This window comes from Accipiter gentilis, chromosome 11 (genome assembly GCF_929443795.1).
Source record: "Accipiter gentilis chromosome 11, bAccGen1.1, whole genome shotgun sequence".
NCBI lineage: Eukaryota > Metazoa > Chordata > Aves > Accipitriformes > Accipitridae > Astur > Astur gentilis.
The window spans coordinates 13701488-13720718 of NC_064890.1; the positions used below are offsets into that span (position 1 = coordinate 13701488).

Consider the following 19231-nt stretch of genomic DNA (forward strand, 5'->3'; position numbering starts at 1 on the left):
GGTAAATAGTGAAATTCTCCTAGTGTGACTGAAGCTTTCTAGTTGTTAACACATGCTATTGAAGACCACCACACACCTTTGGCTAACCAAGAACATATATAAAAGACAAGTAAGGAATTTCACTATTCTAAGCTTTTAACATCACTTCTGAACTTGATGTTTTACATACATAGAGTCAGCATCTAAAAAAAGTGAAGGTATTTTTGTGAGTTTCTTCCATTGTATCATTTTAGAGACAGTTGAGCAACCATTAAAGTTGAGACCAGAAGTAATCATATACTTACATTTTGAAATTCAAGTAATAATGTTCTAATAAAGTAATCTGTTCTTGCTTGCTCGGCTTCCTAAACATGAGAAAACAGTAATGAATTGAAAAAAAAAGATCAATATGCAGCATACAGGATATAACTAAAAAACCAAAATTTAAATTCAGGTGTCTCTTTCCCAATTTACTGGGTTTGTATCTATGATTTCCACCAAAAGATGGGCAATCAAAACATTGATTTTAAAACAGCAACTTAGCTTGCTACACAAGATATGTAAAAGATGTTACTTTTACTTAAAACAAAAATGTGAGTTTTCAAACCAGTGTCTAGCCTGCTCCTGAAACCATCAATAAACCTTGTAAGAGTATTTCAAAGTACTTCTGCTTTATTTCTCCATGCATTTATTTAATTTACAGATTGCCTCCCAGAGCCATCTTATAACACTTCTGCTGTATAGACTTCAGCCTCTTACCACTCTATCCTGTGACATCTCCTTTCATTTTTCCCCTTTATTATTTTCAATTAAGGGTGCATCTTAATGGATCATTGTTATTGTCATGCTTGTGGCCAAAAGCATAGCTTCTAGACTCCCAGAATTTTCAAACCTGCCTTTGGAACATCAAGGAAGGTTCATACTGTAGACACCAAATAATATTACTGTACTTAAAATATCAGTAATATCGCAATTTGCACATGCTTTTAAAAGCTTAGCATTACAGCTTCCCACAGTGAATTTAAGAGACTGCATATATGCTTCCAAGTGTTTCTATCTGCTACTGGGAATTTACCATTTTCCATCAAGAAAACAATTGCAACACCTTGCAGGTTTAAGGAGATAGCGCGTAACTAGCAGCCCACATACACCACTGTACCCAAAGGTAATAGATTCTCAGCTGTACCTGAGAGGTCAGTTACAATGTACACACAATCCCTTTCCACAACTACTTGCCAAGTATGTGACCATCACCCACCAGGTACGGGGGCGGGGGGGGGGGGGGGGGAGGGGGGAGAAAAACTCAAACCCACAAGCCAATTTTTTAATCCATCTAAGGCTATTCAGAATCTTTATAGACTAAAATTTGTAACTATATGCTTTCCTGACAAGACAAACTTGAAATGTACTTAATTCTTAGTAAACTATTTCAGGGTAAGATTAAGAATAGCTCAATAAACTGGCATGCTAGCTCTTTCTGAACACCTTAAAGCACTTCAGCTAGAAAACTGCAGCACATAATTTTCAGTTAAGGAGAAGAAAAAACAGTTTTGAGATTAATCTGGAATGGATCAATTACACTGTTTTAGAATAAGTGAACAGCTAAGGCTAATCATGACCTCCAGCGTAAAAAATTCACAGTAAGATCATTTATACTGACAACAGTTATACTCAACACTTTAATGTCACATTTCATTCATATCCTAAGAGTAACTAAAACAACATAACAGAACCTGATTAAACTCCCAGGTAGCAAGATTAAAAATAAAGATACAAGGAAGCGTTTTCTTCCAACAACACAATGGTGTAAATGTCAGAAAGAGTAAGTGACCAAAACTTGTCAAATTCATCATCCACTGCATTATAAAAATATATACTGATAATCCAGGGGCAACATCCAATTAAGGAAGTCCTGCTAGTCCATTCCTAGAAGCTGACAACAGGTACAAGAAGGATCATCCTATACGTGGCTTATTTTCTATTTTCTTCCCTTAAGTAATTAGCCTATCATTGAGCACAATGTCATAGGCTCAATGGCCCTTGGCATCACCTAGAAATGAAGGCTATGTGATCACAACTCCAAGAACTACAAGTTGAACAAACAGGCCACAAATGTGTTTAAAGCAGGAAGGAATAAAGATACAATAACAGGTGTGTACAAAGGCAGCCGGATACTATCCCACACCTAAGGAATGCTGATCCTATTGATTTTGGTGGCTATGCTCCCACACACCGTATCCCTACCCATACCCTGAAAACGTCACAAATAATGAAGTGAACTTCTGCTACTTAAGTGGTCCCCTTTTGTGAAGTGGTAATTGCACCATGACTTCTTTTACTATCCAGCTTTTTCTACCAAGGAAAGATGATTGCAAAAACCCATTGGAGTATACTCTTGTGTGATGCCAAGATGACAGGTGCCAAAAGAATGATTACTTTCAGTTCCCTGCTGTGCTTGGTATAGAAGATATTCACAGTCCCTCTTCCTGCTTATTTATCTACCGGAAATCCTTATGTTACCACCTAGAGCAAGTATTAAAACTGGAAGAGGCTCTAGTAGTCATGCTCAGAGATCAGAACCCCTGATAACCATGACACAACATGCAATGGAAATGTTCATGTTTCCTCCATCTTTCTGGAATCATAACTTATGTGACAGTTACACCCCCAGGAATTCTCCAGAAAAAGATTCAGACCTCATGGTGATCTGCTACTCATTTTTGTTTTTATTTTAAAAGCAACAATAGAAGCAAAGAAAGTATTTTCAAATAAATCTGTACCTGTTACCAACAAAAACAAGTTAAAAAAACCTAGAAGTTTAGTTTCCATTTTCTTTATTCGTGCTAATTAACTTTACATAACTTAAAGGAAATAACCTATTCCAGTGTTACTTTCATTTCTCATGCATATCCAGAATGCACAAGTGGTAACAGAGAGAAACAATTGCATGAATATTATTTGATTTCTTGAGTACGGTATGGACATTCAAAACTACGTCACATAAAGTTAAAGAAATGATACATAAAAGACCAAGGCACACAGGCTCCCTACTTAAAAAAATAAAAATAAATCATGGAAGATTCAAAAAACCACAGAGCTTAAATACACACATTGTTTTCCACTGCATTCCTTTCGAGAGTCTTTGTGTAAAATTTGGTACCTAACGATTAAAAAAGCATTTGTTTTGTAATACAAACTGTTTGTTAAACAATTCTTTTAAGTTACAATTCAAAATTAATTTATAAAGCTTCAGACTTACACAAGAAACACGAAATGGTCCAAAAGTTACAGCTGCTTCTCCATACAGAGGCCAGTAACGTTCACATTTTTTCTGTTAAAGCAAAGAATCCTAATTTAATTCATGTGTAGTACTGAAAGATGATGATTAACAGAAACAAAGCAGTCAAAATGATAATCCTGAATGCCTTACTCTCTCTTATTTGGTGCTTTTCTTTAACATCTGCCCCCTGGTGCCTTGCTGGACTTCTTTTAAGACAGCAAAATGTTTTTTCTTTTGGATACCAAAAGAAAAACAAAACCAAAAACCTAGATCACCAATAAATACAGCCAAAAGACACTTTGTAAATTAGGACGTGAACTTCATGACTGCCTGCATACGTGCAAACACGCATCATACAGATGGAAGCTATGAGAGCTAATTTATTTTTTGTGAAAGTCTAGAGTTCACAATTCCGGACCACTTTTTTTTCCTTCTCAGGTCATAAGACTATAGCAGAGAGATTTAAAAGATAGATTGTTTTTACAGCTGTATCAATTGACAGGAAATCCTGAAGGACTCAGGATTTTGATAGTTGGCCTACATCCCACAAAGAGCAAGGTTTTTTTCCATAGTGACATGACCAGAAACAGACCATTGGTACAGTTTGGTATACAAACACACATATTCTGCTGAGATGACACCTAAATAATGATGTAAATAAATGGAGCAAAGAAAAGCAGTCGCATTCATTATTTTTCATGCATACAAATATAAGGATAGGCATTCTCATTCAATCTGACAGATTATTTTACAGTTACAGATTTGGCATATGAAGCTTCACAAGTATTGGCATAGTGCCCCGCATGGGCAATGCTCATTTAGTTTTGTATTTAGTATACATACCCTTCCCATTTCAAATTCTCGACAGGCCATTACAATTATCTGAAAAGGAAAAAAGAAGCTTGAAGTTAGCTGGTTTTAGATCAAGTAAATTCAGCAACACTTTACTGCTTGCTTCTATCTGGGCAAATACTGATACTCCTTCATTTGTTACTACTGAAGGGACTAATTAATACTTTTTAATTCTAAAAGAGCACCCAAGTTCCACCCTGCACAAAATATACAACACTACTACAACATTTTAAGGCTACTTAATTTGAATTCACTGTAATCCTGTACAAATATCTTACATATTTATTCAGCCTGACTATAAAGTCTAAACTTAATCAGAAAAATATAGAGCCATTTGCCGACTGGAAGAAACATAGCTATATTTGCTTAAAATAATACAGACTGCTTAAAATAGGTGCAAAAACCTATTTAAAAAACAGGAATCAGATTTCTTAGGTGAAGCTACTTGAGATACACTAATGTGAACAGCACAATAAAAATGCACCAACAGGTAAGCTATTTGTTACAATAAATAACCACAATTTAAGTGTCTGATAAAACAAAAAACATCTTCAGAAATAATTTGTTGAACATATCCAATTTTAACAGTACTTAAAAGTTAAGCCCTAATAATAGCTGTTTAAACAGATATAGAATACATAAACCACTAAGTAACCCAAAATTAACATAAATAAAAAGGTAGGCTTTTATTTTTTTTGTTTCACATGCTGCTTCTGTATATGATTTTGTCAGTCCGCATTAAGTCACAGTTGTAAGGTCTCCCACAGGACAGATGTAACCACAAGCACCAACCTATTCATAAATACACATCATTTCATATTAATTCAATAAAATTATTACTTTGAATTTACATTATTAAATTGAATAAATAATATTAGTGATATATAGAATGCTATTTAAACCACAAAAACAGGATTTGAGAAGTAAATGGACTAAATCACTGCCAACGTTTTTAATAATAGCCAGCTCAGGCAAAAGATACACAATCACTGTGCCACGAAATAAGGTAATACCCAGTCTTGGTTTTTAAGTAGGTACTTACAGCAACATTGTATTCCCATATCATCCTCCAGAAGTCTATTACTGTATTTGCTAGTGGTCCCTGGGTAGCAACATATGCTTTTGGCCCATGTACTCCCTAGGATTGCACAAAGGAACCATTAACATTTATAAAGAAAATTTATCTGCACTGAATAAAAAAGGCTTTAGGTTATAATCATGTAAAATTAGAATTTATTTTTATTTTTGATACAACAGGAAGGGTGAATGTGAGTCCCATTTACATTAGTGGGAATTCTGCTAGTGATTTCAAGGGGACCCAAGATTATAACAGCTACTGTACTGCCAGAGACTGTAACAGAAAATATTATTTTCTGTATGATCAGATTCTGAAGATTCCCTTTAAGTCCTCATTTTCTTTGTTACTCAAATATTTAATGAACATTTTAAAAACTTTCTGCTAAAAAGTATTCCCTTGAACAAATTTAAAGTTCCCCTCCTCCCAGTAATACATTTCAAAAAATCCAAAATTTTAGAATGTTTCTTTATATAAAGTTCGAAGAAATTTACATTCAGCTTTTCAAGCTAAACATCCAATAAGTGAGATTTATAAGAACACCTGTTTCTGAATAAGAATTACTGTGTAGAAGCAGCATCAGAATAAGGCTACAAGGAAAACCTAAGATATTCACAAGTGGAAACAAAAGCATAACAGGCTTTTAGCCAAGTTCTGGCTTCTCTTTAAGAATGTTATATCTAACTCCATTGCCACACTTCTTCCATGAACAGCAAGAAGTGCATATTAACATACACAATTTGTCAAATGCCTCATTTATGATCCCTCTCAAAGTCTGGTATTTTTAGCACTACCAATTGTTAAAACAATCATATCTGAATTTCCCTACGGTATAAAGTTCCAATATGGTTGCCTGTCACTTTAAAATAAAGTATTTTATATTATACTTACACTTAGAGCCATATTAAAACTTAAAAAAATTGCTTTATAAATGGCATCATGTTTGCAAATTTATTCAAACCATAACAAAAGAAAATCTTCCCTCGCAGTTTTAAATTCTTATCTCAGACTATATTAAAATTGCACTGATATGAAATAAAAGCTTAAAAAGAACTTAAGATTTGTTAAGAGAGTAATACATACCTTAATAAAGTTTGCATTGATGTAGTCTGAATCTTGTGGGGGAATTTTTAAGGTCAGTTTAACCCGGCTGTGATCAACTAAAAGAAGAATTTTTTTTTTTTTTTTTAAACAAGAATTACAACACATGTAAATCAATATGTAACAGTAAACATAATATATACATATAGTACATATTATATGTAAAGAAGTTGTTACACATTAAAGAATGCTTCCCAAAGATAAGTCACACAAGCAAGTCAGTAATTTAATTTATGGGTAAATCAACTCAGGTAGGGATAAGCAGAGTAGGTCCTACTGTGATGTGCTTCTGATGCTCAAGTTTACAGAGTAACAACTACTGGAATTCCAAGACCAACTCATTACAAAGAGGCAAAATTCAATTGATCATAAATAATCAAAATTGTAGTTATACGATATTAACACAGATCACGATGGTCAGAATTAAATGCACATTTGCAGAAAGAATAAAACACCAGTGCATAGTTAAAGGAGCTGGCAGGTCTTAAAGTCTCTGCCAAGGAGGACTCCAAGTATTACAACATGAAACATATACTGCGGTTTATTGCTCAGACACAGACTAACTTCTATCCCCCCAAACACTGGGCTAGACACTTTGCTGGGGCACTTCTAAACTAAAAGCAGCAGATTCCTTCATTCAGGGGGTTTTGACATTTCAAGTTTCTGCCTCAAGCATTACTGTCTCAGAGAAAGCTTCTTATGAAAACAGCAAATCTTTGGAGACCAAAATCCTCAGCAGTCTTAAAAGTAGCCTTTATTACTTGTTAACAAAATAAACCAAACATCTTGGAATTCTTTTTGGCATTGAAAACAAATTAAGTGCATCTTCAATACAAAAACAACTTGATGATTCTTACTAAGAACGAGGGTAGGTTGTTCGCCAGTCCTTCCAGCTCTTGTTGATACCAACACTTCCTAGCTATCACACAGAACTCTTTCAAACTATCTCTACAATAGAGACTGTTTTAGTCAGAAATTCAGATTAAAAAAAATAATTATCTTCGCACTGAGGAACAGAAGTATCTGCAGAAACAGCACCTGCTTGAGCAATCTCTGTTACTTTCTGCTCCCAGGGTCAATTCCTCAATCACAGAACAGCTGCTAAAACTTTTATTAGAGCTAAATTCAAGAAAAAAAAACAAAGAATGAGTCTATTTAGACAGAGGAAATATGGTTCATAGAGGGGTTTTTGTCAAAACATCACTGGTAATAAAACAAGGAACCACGCCCACAAGAAGTACATGCTAAGAGGTATTTCTATACAGAAAGCTCTTCCAAAAGCTTCCAAGATACTTGCTTCCAAGATGGTGAAATTTTCTGCCAGAGTCCTGATAACATGCAAAAAAATGTTCGTGTTGCCATGCAATGCTTCCTAAAAAAGCACAAGTGTAGATTACAAGACATTTAGGTCTCAGACTAAGACAATGCACCCTCACATAAAAGCCTAGAGAAACCCTTAAAACATACTACACTGTATTACACTCTTATACATATAATCTAAAAGCAATAACACTTTATAAGCATGCAATGATGGTGTCACAGACTTAATACTAAAAAACTCCTTTTAAATGGTGGATCAGACTAATTATAGTGGTAGGCTAATGAGGGCTCCTATCTTCCCAGCACAGTAGATCCAAAATTCTAGAGCAGTTTCCAAATGTCAACAATTCCAGCCTGCCTCTACCTGCCACAGCTCAGCTCTTACAGAGTTTTAGGTCTGGAACAGAATTCTCCAAGAAAAATTCCATTGCAGGTTCCAGCTTCAGAAGATTTAGTGCCTGGATATTTATATTTACCTTAAAGGCTATATATTTTTTTTATATATATATATATATATATATATGAGTTAGTATTGAGGTACTGATCTCTCTGGTAGCAGTAACAATTTCTGGTAAATATAGCACTAATATCTGATTCAGTTAGATTTGTAAGGTCTTTTCTGGATTTATAAGAGATAGGCAAAGCATCATCCCCCTTCGTCCTCCAAAACATCTCCTGGCTTTCATTTCTGTCAAGCTGATCTCCCATCACTTCATTGCTGGACCCTTTGGATGTTTGAAGATATTCTTGCTTCAACTGAAAACATACCTTCAATTTTCCTCAATGTCAGCTTTGAGGTTTGCTCATTTTCCCCACTGTGATCTGTGTACCCTTTCAGTTCCCAATGAATCAATTTTTATTTTTATGTAGATGAAAGAAAAGCACATATACCAGTCTAGTTGCAGCCATTCACTACTGTACTAGCTATTAAGTGTCTCATCAATTCAGCCTAGGTGCTACCAAGATTACCAAAATGCCAGCATGGAAGAAAAGAGTATAACAACTCTTATTATTAAGACGACAATAACAAGTTCCCCTCTCTTTTTCACTGCATCCATTAAACATGTTTCCTCCCAACTGAAAACACAAAACAAACAAAAACTCTAATGGTATTTAACTATTTTGCTGCAGCTGAGCTTAGTACCACACTACTCTTCAACATTAGATGTACGTTATACATAAATCCTCTAGCAAAATATGAACACATATGCATTTTCTAAACAATCTAGGGCCTGTGGCTTTAGGGCAAAGTTTACTGATGGAAGTGTTGCTCCAAACACAGTAAACAGTAAAAATTCCAGCACTAGAAAAACAGAGCACACAGGTATACAACAATCTGAAACACAATAATTTGCTGGAGTTTATTACTAGAACACATTTTGAAGACAAAAGCTAATGATGCTTATGACCATTTTGAACTTCCTATTCATTATAAACCTCCTAACACTTCTGAGAAAGCTAAGCAGAGTAAAAAATGTATCTGTTGCTAATCTTTTGGGATATGAAAAATGGCATTTGTCAGAAGACTATCCTTAATCTCACTGCTGCCTGTTCAATATTGAGAAGCACAGTAAGAGCTTCTGAAATACACGGCCTCACAAGCTACACAAAGTGAACTCGTAACAGGCAATCTTGTCATTACAGATCACTGATGCATTATATCACACATTGGTGGTTTCAAAATTTAAATTCTGCTCTGACTCGTTTTCTGTGTTCGTACATTAAACAGGAATTTCATTTGGGCTCTAGGAAACTACAAACCAAAGATAATCCAGCACTGAAAGTTCTCTTGACACAGTTTGCAGGATACAAACAAGCAAAACGATCTGTTTTACTTCAAACCACCAAGCCAGGTTCCTTAAGGCTCCTTAAAATTTCATCTAAAGTTTATGCTGACATCTTTTGTTTTCTACCATGAATAACATGCTCCTAAAGAAAAAAAAAATACAGTTAAGCACCTAGTAAAGTTCTAGACTATTCCAAGCTAAAATGAAGATGTCAGCTTGATAGAGCTTGGGACCTAGCACACTTTCCTTTGTCTTCTATTAACACATAAATCAGACTTACATGGCAATATATCCTTATATCTATTCTTTTTAACATTTTCTTCTTTTTCTCCAGTGGCTGTTGGGTATATCTTCTCTGTTCTGTATTTTGTTGATAATCTTCTTAACCTCTGAAATAAAACATTTATGTTATATTTTCAAGTCTCAAGATAACAGAAACATACTTCATCAGTTCAGCTAATATCTTGTGATAAGAAGATCACTCAAACCCTCTTCTCTCTTTTTTACAATATTCACTATGATGAAGTTTTAAAATCTAATTATCCACTACTTTTAGGTCATCAGCAGTTTAAAGCCAAGTTGAAACCAGCTCTATACATCACGAGACATGGAACTTTGCAAAAGCCACTACAGACCCAGTAAGGAATACAGCTATATTTACTTCAGAAATACACTGCCCTGTTAGGGAGTAACAACTGCATTAAGAATACCTGCAAGAGACAGAAAAATCTCTTAATGCTCAGAATACCTGGAGGATGAACATGGAGCAGTCTGGTTCAGAAACAGCTGTTAGCAGCTAGTACTTTGAAGCACGTGGCTTCCAACACTGACAACTGAACAGAAAGCAAAATCTCACTTTTAACTCCTCATGCCCAACTCCTGTTGAGTTTCAAGCTTACCCAGACAAAGAAGGTCCCCGCCTCTCAGGTACAAGATATTTGGAATTAAGATGAGTGACAGGAGGTCTGCTGTATTCACAACAATGTCATTCCCCCCCCCCCCCCCATTTCAAATTCTAGAAATCTGAAATAGTCAAAATCTCTAATAATAAAATCCAGCCCATGCCTTCCAGCAATGTAGGAAATAACAAGAGCAATACAGCTTTTATCATCCCACTCAAATTAGGCCTTTGCAACCTTAGAACTGAGAAGGGAAAAGAGGTATAAATCGTCTTTGAAAAAAAAACACAAAAAAAAACCCAAAAACAAAAAACAAGAGGAGCCAGCAGTGCTTATTATTTTAGATTGTGTAGACATCCAGACTTAAAAATGAACCTGAAGAACTCACAAAGTTAACTCTGGCTTCCAGCTAAAGCTAGGTGGTTGTAACACCAGCCATTCTGTGGACACTGACATGGTAGTGGTATGCAAGATGATCAAGACGAAAACAGAGAACGTAGCTTCAAAGAACTTTACTATCTCTATTAAGTGGTATTCTGCACAGGAAGGACAGAGTTGCTCATGTTTCCCTCCCTCCATCTTTAATGCTTGATTAGCATCCTTGAAGACCCAAAGTTGTTCATGGCTTGCTTTCTTTTGGGCAAGGGGGAGAATGGGGGGAGGTTGGTTGCTAGTTAAAAACATAAATCCTCTTTATCACTGACTATGCAACAACATACAGGCAGAAGGGCATCATAATTAAGAGGATCTGCTTGGAAAGCCAGTTTTCTTCTTGAATTCTTCTAAAACACTTGGGAGACTCACTGCGCACTTCAATTTTTTTAAAAAAGAAGGAAAAATTAATTGGCAACTCCAGTCCCTCAATAATTCTTCCAGCAAAAAAGGAAAAGAAAAAAAAACACACAAAATTTAGCATTTCTGTTACCCACAGACAAACACTTTCATAAAATTTGTCTGGATATCATGAAAAAACAGCAAATTTTATACACAAATGTGGATAAAACTTTGCATAAATTTAGTTGAATAACATGCATCTAATAATCCATACAAGTAGCATTTACAGAGCAAAAACAATGGCAAGGTAAAATAAATTTTAAAAAAGCAGATCAAGAAATACCAGTTTTCAGACAATTTTTTTTTTCTCTTCTCCAAGGACTTTATCACAGATTAAATCACTGAACACTAAAAAGAGTAACATAACTAGCATGCAGGGGTCTTATTCTTAAAATGCATTGCTCTTGAAAAAATTGCAATGTTAATCGATGAAGAAAAAACAGTAAGTATTTGGAGATGGAACAGTAAGTTTCTGACCACATAGTGATCGAAGTGCTAAATATATTATCTGAAAACATTGCTACCGTGAAGAATAGGAAGATTCAATTCTTGAAAAGACATGTAAACAGTTACAGGAAGCTTCATCTTTGCAACACTAAAAACAAATTCACAGCATAACCTATATGCATAGCAGGCAGGGAAACCTGGTTTGTAACATGGTACAGACAAAGAATACCACTGCACATGGGAGACATACTGTCCTATGTAACGCTGCCCTTACCTATGTCAAAATAAACATTGTGCCTGTGCTAAGACTGGGCACAACCAGGAGTCTAGAAATAGCAATATAAATACACATAATTTAGCTGTATCACATAAGAATAGCAAGACTGAGATATAGTTTGAAACATGCTATAAGCCTCCAATTCAGGGGTGGGGTGGGGAGCAAAGAGAAACAATGATACTTTCCAAGCACAGCCACCAATATGATTTTGTATATTGTTCCACATCTCAATCTGGTTATGAGTTTTGGGGTTTGGTTTTGGGTTTTTTTTTCCATCTTGCTGATTTTTATGGGACAAATGCCATGACTCTGCTTAGAAAAAGTAACAAAAGAAGTCTGGAGAAAAAACAACCTCTGAAAACCCTGAGTAGAAGCAGAAGTTATTTTGCATGAGAAAGGATACACTTGAGGAAGTGATACAGGAAAACCGTCATGTATCAAAAAGCACTCCAAGAAGATGATCCTTTTTGCTTTAGCCCATTTTAAAAGGCATGCAAAAAAAAAAAAGCACATTCACAGGTACAACTCGGACCCATCATAAGCCAAGAAGGCCAGAGTGACTAGTACCAATTTTCATTTTCTAGAAATTGATGCTATAAGAAGAATTCAGCATAGCCTACTCCCCTGCATGATTCAATAACTGTACAATTCGCTAAACAGACTGGAAAGTAGGATTAGCATAGCCCGGCTCCAAGGCAAGACTGGAACTGAAATACAGGTTGATTTTAGCACACATATGTTCCTAAAATACTTTAGGATCCATACTTTTAATGCATGTTTGTCAGCTGTTCTATGACACGGGTAATAGAAGATGAGTACAGTCCTGAGAGCCATCAGAAAGACTAAGTAGTACTCTATGATTTGTAGTAGTATCTGCTACATGGAATAGTATCTACTTCACACTTCAGAAGAGAAAGAATTGACTGAAGCATAAGGAAAGAATTGTAAAAACTGAGCTTTGAATGAAGTACCACAGGAATGGAAAAGTGCCAGACTCAGCAGAAGATTCTGCCCTACATGCAACAGAAAATTGATGCAGAAAGCTATTGCAATGTGCACACACAGCTTGCTGTAGGATGCAAGAGATTCAGTGCTTCCTTCCTAGGTTACAGCCTAGAGTGACCAGAAGGAGAAGAATGTACTCAATAGCAGAATGGGGGTAACGACAGGGCAGAAGAAGAAAGTATTTGTTCAGACTATGGTAAGTTGAGGACAAGATAGCCAGTAAGATCTGTCACAGTCCAGTTTCATGCTCATTCATAATTAACAACTGTCTACAGTACAAAGCAGTACTCATTTGGGTTAAGGCAGTAAACTGCAAAATCGCTTCCCAGAAGCTACTCGGATGCCAACAGCAGGGACACTAGAGATCCAGCCTGGTGCCTCTGCAGATAACAGCGGACACTTCCATGACACTTGCATATTGACTGGAACTGCTACTCTGGTACCACAAAAATCTTTATTCTTTTAAGAACAAAATGGTCAAAAAGTAAGTGTATATTCATGATTCATCATACTTGAAGAACTACATTCATGAGGCCTTAAGTTCCATTCTCATTAGAAAAGCTCGAGTTTAATTCTGCTTATTCATTGCATGACAGAAGTGGTTTGTGGGATGGTGACAAACACTTACCACATGTGACAGTGGGGAGACAAAACTTTGAAGCAATTTGAGTTTCAGAAACGTACTTCCAACTTCCACAGTGGTTTGACAGCCTGTACTACAAATCTACTTCAATGTGTTTACAAAAAGACAAACCAGCTTTTCAAACCCAACTTGTGGAATCCTACCATATTAAGAAGAACTTAGTCCAATCAGTTCAGGAAACACAGACCTCTGACTTTTGCAGTCAAACTATTTAATCTATTTAACACTTTAGAAAGCCTGTAAAGACACATTTCTGGATATCATACTAATGTTGTTTGTGAATTGAAGAAAATACTTATACAGCCTATTGAGATTTGAAGAACTCACTTTAAAAGCCTGAACTTTACTTATGATACAGAAGTACTCATAACTCCTTTCTGGGCTTCTTTTCAAGGAAATATTTCACCAGGGCTTCACTTACTTGAAGTCCTCAAATTGTCTCCTAAGCCTTATCTGACATTTCCAGTAGTCAAAACATCAGTTAGTAAAACAGTGATGTTTGCTTGAATCTCCTTTTTGACAATACCTGAGGAGCAGTACATATAGTGTAAAACGTCAGCTGCTAGAATACTCCACAGCACCCATGGTTCATTTGCTATGTGACAACAGGCTTAGAAAGCTCTACATGCTCAGCTATGGCAGAGTCATGAGATAACACCAATCACACAAGAACATATTTTGTTTTGCAAAATTTGCTTAAGTGCATTAAGATATACTCAAAGAATTGAAAATTAAAGAAAAGCTTCCATGAAAGTTACCTTAAAAATCAAAGCATAAAAGATACTAGGAAACACTTAAAAAATTTTGTATTAATGCAGTCATTTTATGAAATAATATAGCTATTTCCATCATAAGCTTGACATTGCATTGTTCTTACTAGCAGCAGGGGAATAAAAACACATGAATTATGGTCAACTGTGCTGTCATCCTAGTAATTTAAATAAACATTACTAGGGCACAATAAATTTCCTAGTACTTTTATACAGTTAGGAAAATGTACCTGTAAGCAGCAGGGTGAACCAAACTATCACAAAAATGTAAAAATAACTACCTTCTTGCTATCTACGGTCAGATTACACAGGTTTCAGATTCTATACCAATACTATGAACACAGAGATGCCAGAGACGCCTTTGTCAAAAGACAGCTCAAGTGCAGACATGGATGTATTACTGCTCAAATGGAGCTCTGACTTTCCAAAACTGCTTTGGTTCCAGAAGTATTTTAGCTTAAAGTCCATCCAAAGCCAGCTGGAGTTTTCCTATACCACTTTCTCATCACTGAGGGCTCTGGGAAACACCAAGACAAGCTGATGCTAATAAACTCAGCTGGAGGATGGACTATTCTGAGTCAGGGGTGCCTCTGCAGCTCTGGGTTGCAACAGCAAGGAAGAAATGAACACAGGTTTCATTTAGTCACTCTGCCAGAACAAGAGCTGCATGGGGAGAGTGGGGCACAGTACAGCTTAGCCCAAAGTTTCTGGGGAACTCGGGTCCAGTTGAGCTGAATCAACACTGAACTGTCCCACACGGGATATCACTGGTTACCTCCATTCCCCTGTTAACTAGCACAAATAATGCAGAGTTTAATATAATTTCAGGTATCATACTTGCATTTAAGTGTCCCAACTATCTCTGTGGTTTATATTCATACAAATAAACACAGCATGAAGATGTGAAAAGACCTACATGCAAGATAACATCCAAAGGAGCCTAAGCTGACAAAATTAGTTATGATACCAATACTTAGTACATACATATGAAACTAAAGATAAAACTAATTTTTGAGAGTATCCTTCTCATCACTTTGCCTTAATAGTATTCGAAAACCAGCATACACTTGTGACATCTGTCAATCTTTCCCCAGTTATTCCTGTCAGCTTTCAAACAATTATTTTTAAGAATTCCTAGCCCTCAAGATGGAAGGAAAAACCCTTTCCAAACACTAGCCAGGCATATATAATGAAAGGAGAATGATCTGGTCTGTAAAATAAAAGCTCAACATTCAGAAGCTCAACCATATCTCAACATTTGCAGATGGCTTTGGCTGCAAGGAACAGGCTAGCAGTCTGGATTTATCCTATTTCAAGCCCTGAAAGGAGATTGCAAGCTGAATTGATAGAATTGGTAGATACAAGAAGTTTTCACTACCTTAGCATTCTCTTCTACTGAGACCTACTAACTCTCAAGCTCTAGGTGCTCCGAGGGAACCTCTGCTGAAGTGATTAATAGACCAGCCTGATAACTACAGTCCCTTGGGAGCTCTGTCTTCTGTGTTTCATAGCAGGAGAATGACAGGTCTAAAAACCCCACTGTGTTCAAGGAGGCTTGTATGAACCACATAAAAGAAAAATCCCTCCAGAATTACCCAGGAAACTGAGAACAGCACCATGTCAGTACTAGATGGTATGGTGTATTCTAGAACATCTTAACTCTGGTATTTTCTCAGGGAAGAGGGGAACTCATGCTGTGGCATTAACTGGAGATTCATATCCAATAAAGAAGCATCATTCAATGAAGACAATGACAATACTGTAAGGAGCCAGTTAAGAAGTACATCCTACTTTCTTCAGTATCACATTAAAACTGGGAACAGGTAAAAAAAAAAATGACAGCATGCTCTCAAGAATTAGGTACTGCCCGAGTTAAGACCAATGTTTTCCATCTTTCCAAACCTGTGTATTCCCTAACAAAGATGTTAGAACCAGGCATGTCTCCCACGCTGCTAATAACTAAAGATGACTTTACAGACATATCAAAATATGGGCTGATTGCTTCAAAAGTCTCCTTTTCTCTCTCTCATTTCTGAAACTATTTTTATACTATCTGCATGTTAATCCCAGCCTAAATTAGCAGTACTATCTATTACATTTGCAGTTAATTTATGTTCAGAGTAATAGTTAAGCAACACACATACTGCCAGTAGTGGGCTAGTTTTACAAGGATGGAGGACTAAAGAGATCTGTGGTTTGTTGATGAGCAAGTATATAAACAAAGCAAAACATTAGATTACTAAAGCATACTCAAGTTTTAGTTAATAAGTTACTAATGTATGTGCTAAGATATTCTAGAAAGCTCTGCAGCATACTCATTACACATGTAAGAACTGGGTTTGTAACTTTCTATCTCTGACCATACTGTTTCCTTAGCACACTCAATTTATTGCAGAGACTATTATGAACACATTACATCAAGTGAAAATGTGCAGGACAACACAGCAGTGACAGTTAGTTACAAGCTATGAGTGAAGAACACAAAAACTTCTATTAGTCTGAAACCATGTGATTAGAAAATTGACTGCTTTGGGTTGGACGCTAGGAAGCATGTCTTGATGCAGAAACAGAAAAGGCATTTAAAATTATCACTCACTACAAATAATAGGCTTCTTAACAGTGTTAAAGCCATCAGGAACAATTCTTGATAATCTAAAACAGAAATAAGCCTCAGATTTTTTGCAACAAGATGATTTTCAGACCCAACAATATAAACACAAACAGTATAAGGAAGCAAAGCAGTTAAGAAGCAAAGGGGGAAACAGAACTCATAACTATGGAACCCCCCTGCTTAAAAGCATGATTTCCAAGTTACTGGATTCACAATTTTCTTCTTATTCCTTCAGTCCTAGGTTTTGGTGGTTCTGTGCATGCTGGCAGCACAAGTATATTAAAAAACATCACATTTAATCTTGATTTTTCCCTTTAAATCTTTCTTTGAACATATACAGCTCTTACTCATCTCACCTTGCTATGTGATTAAAAGGGAAGATGCTCCTAAAAATTATTTGCCACAGCTTTAAGATAATGTTTTTACAACATTCTAGTTGACGAAATGTTTCAATGGATTCAATCAACATATCTGCAAAAAATCCAGCAGCTTGTTACTTAAGAAAACAGCTACTAAATACAGTAAAAAAACCCTCAGTTAACTGTAGCATATAAAATATGCCATCTTACTATGTAAGCCTTCTATACCAGTCTCCTCACTGATTCATTTTTTGCAAGTAGTTGAACTTTTAAGTCAAGATGGTAACTAAAGGCTTGAGTTGTCCTTCATACAATTTTCTGCAATTTTTTAAGACAACTAACACCATTCATTTTGGGGGGAAATGAATGATGATTGTTTCTTATATGAAAAAAAAATCTACTAATATCTAAAAATGTTTAAAGTCTTAAAACTTGCAGAATAACTATGCATACCAATCTACTGAATACAAAACATTTGGAAATAAGGAAGCAAAAGACAGTTTTCCCCACCTCCAGACCTTTTTGTCACAACACTGTAGATTTCAACTGTATTAGTAGTTCTTGTACAATTTTACAGCCAGAATTTTATCCGTTTTGCTGATTTGTTCAAGAAACTGAGGGATGCATATTTATGCCTCATTTAGGTTGAATCTACATTCAGGTTTGAGTCAGAAATTTGAAGTCTTATCATATAATGGCTATAAATAACTTGCAAAAAGAATTGTCAAACTCAGTCCAGTTTTCATTACATGCGCATTTCCTTTGTAGCAGGAAACTACTGTACCATCACATAACAAGGGTACATAACAGCTTCCTACAAAACAGGGTTTAGGCACACGTACGGGACAGCAGGAAAGGTTATGCATTGTAGCTGTTCTCCGAGATGTCATCTATACATGCAATCAGTGCAGGCATTTACAGTGTAAGCAAAACAAAACCCCGTATCTCACCCTAGACTATGGTAGCCCTCAGAATCTCTGGGGGAATTCAGCAACACGACAATAACAGGTCAGTTGGGAGTGTGCACAAACATCTTGAATCCAGAGTGTCTGGCTATAAGGCATCCAAAACCAAAAGGAAGATTGCTCAATCTTGTTATGGTCCCAAAGATTTGAGCTGCTCAGTAAGACAATAATAAGAAGTAGAATCACTGATATTAAGCAGAGATTTAGCCTTAAATAAAACTGTTCTCTCCATCTTTTCAAGTGGCCACCTCATCTCTCATCTTGCAAAAGCAAGCAGAAGTAAACCTGCAACACCAACACTGCCATAGCAGAGCCCTGCTGAAAAGTCTTGCCAGGAGCAAGTCTCAGAACAAGTATGAGAGAAGTGGGATGAACTTTCCGCTCTGATGCTGGAACTGGGGTTGTTTTAAAAGCAAAAACTAGTACAGGTCCAGGTAAACCTTCTCTTAAGAGCCACCCTTTGACCATCCAGGAGAAGCGCACACTACCATCCACTCTATCTAGACAGACTAGCTCTGAAGTCAAACAAATTTTGACATCCTGGATGTGACATTGACACTCAGTGCAACATTTGAACTAAGTGAAGGCTTTTACAGAGTGTGCCCTTCACCTGAAATAAAGATACTTGTCCTACTTCCCTTACACCAGATTGAAAGTTTCTCATGGAAGTCAAAGCCCAACAGCTATGACCTAATAAGAATAGATATCAAAGTAATAGCATCCCCAGGACCAGCCCATGGAAGCACAGAAGAAATTCTCTAAAGGCAAGTTGAGACTTCCTCCACAAAAAACACCCAAAAGGCAAGAGGTTTTATTCCAGCTTAATCAGGTAGCTAAAAGGAATGTAACCTATGCTTTTTTCAGGGCTACATGAGAGGGGCTGGCCCAGTCACTGTCATTTATGACTCTACAACTCTTCAGTTTCAGTGCTCATGCCTTAAAAGACATAACATCGTTAAACAGTCAAAAGCACCTTGTGACAAGCATTTAAAGGAAGAGCTGTATAGCCAATACAGATCAGGTACAA

General features: G+C 36.3%; 1 protein-coding gene across 3 annotated transcripts in view; it reads right to left on the minus strand.

The window, feature by feature from the left end:
• PTPN12 (protein tyrosine phosphatase non-receptor type 12) overlaps window positions 1-19231 on the minus strand; it is an 83461-nt gene that overhangs the window by 37877 nt on the left and 26353 nt on the right. For 2 of the 3 annotated variants that reach the window (XM_049813710.1, XM_049813709.1), the window contains exons 2-7: window positions 9675-9783; window positions 6270-6346; window positions 5154-5249; window positions 4103-4141; window positions 3239-3310; window positions 285-344 (exon numbers count right to left, since the gene is read on the minus strand). In XM_049813710.1, the coding sequence (XP_049669667.1) occupies window positions 285-344; window positions 3239-3310; window positions 4103-4141; window positions 5154-5249; window positions 6270-6346; window positions 9675-9783 (453 nt within the window). Of the gene's footprint in view, window positions 1-284; window positions 345-3238; window positions 3311-4102; window positions 4142-5153; window positions 5250-6269; window positions 6347-7325; window positions 7660-9674; window positions 9784-19231 lie in introns of all 3 variants that reach the window. The other variant, XM_049813711.1, reaches the window with a different exon arrangement.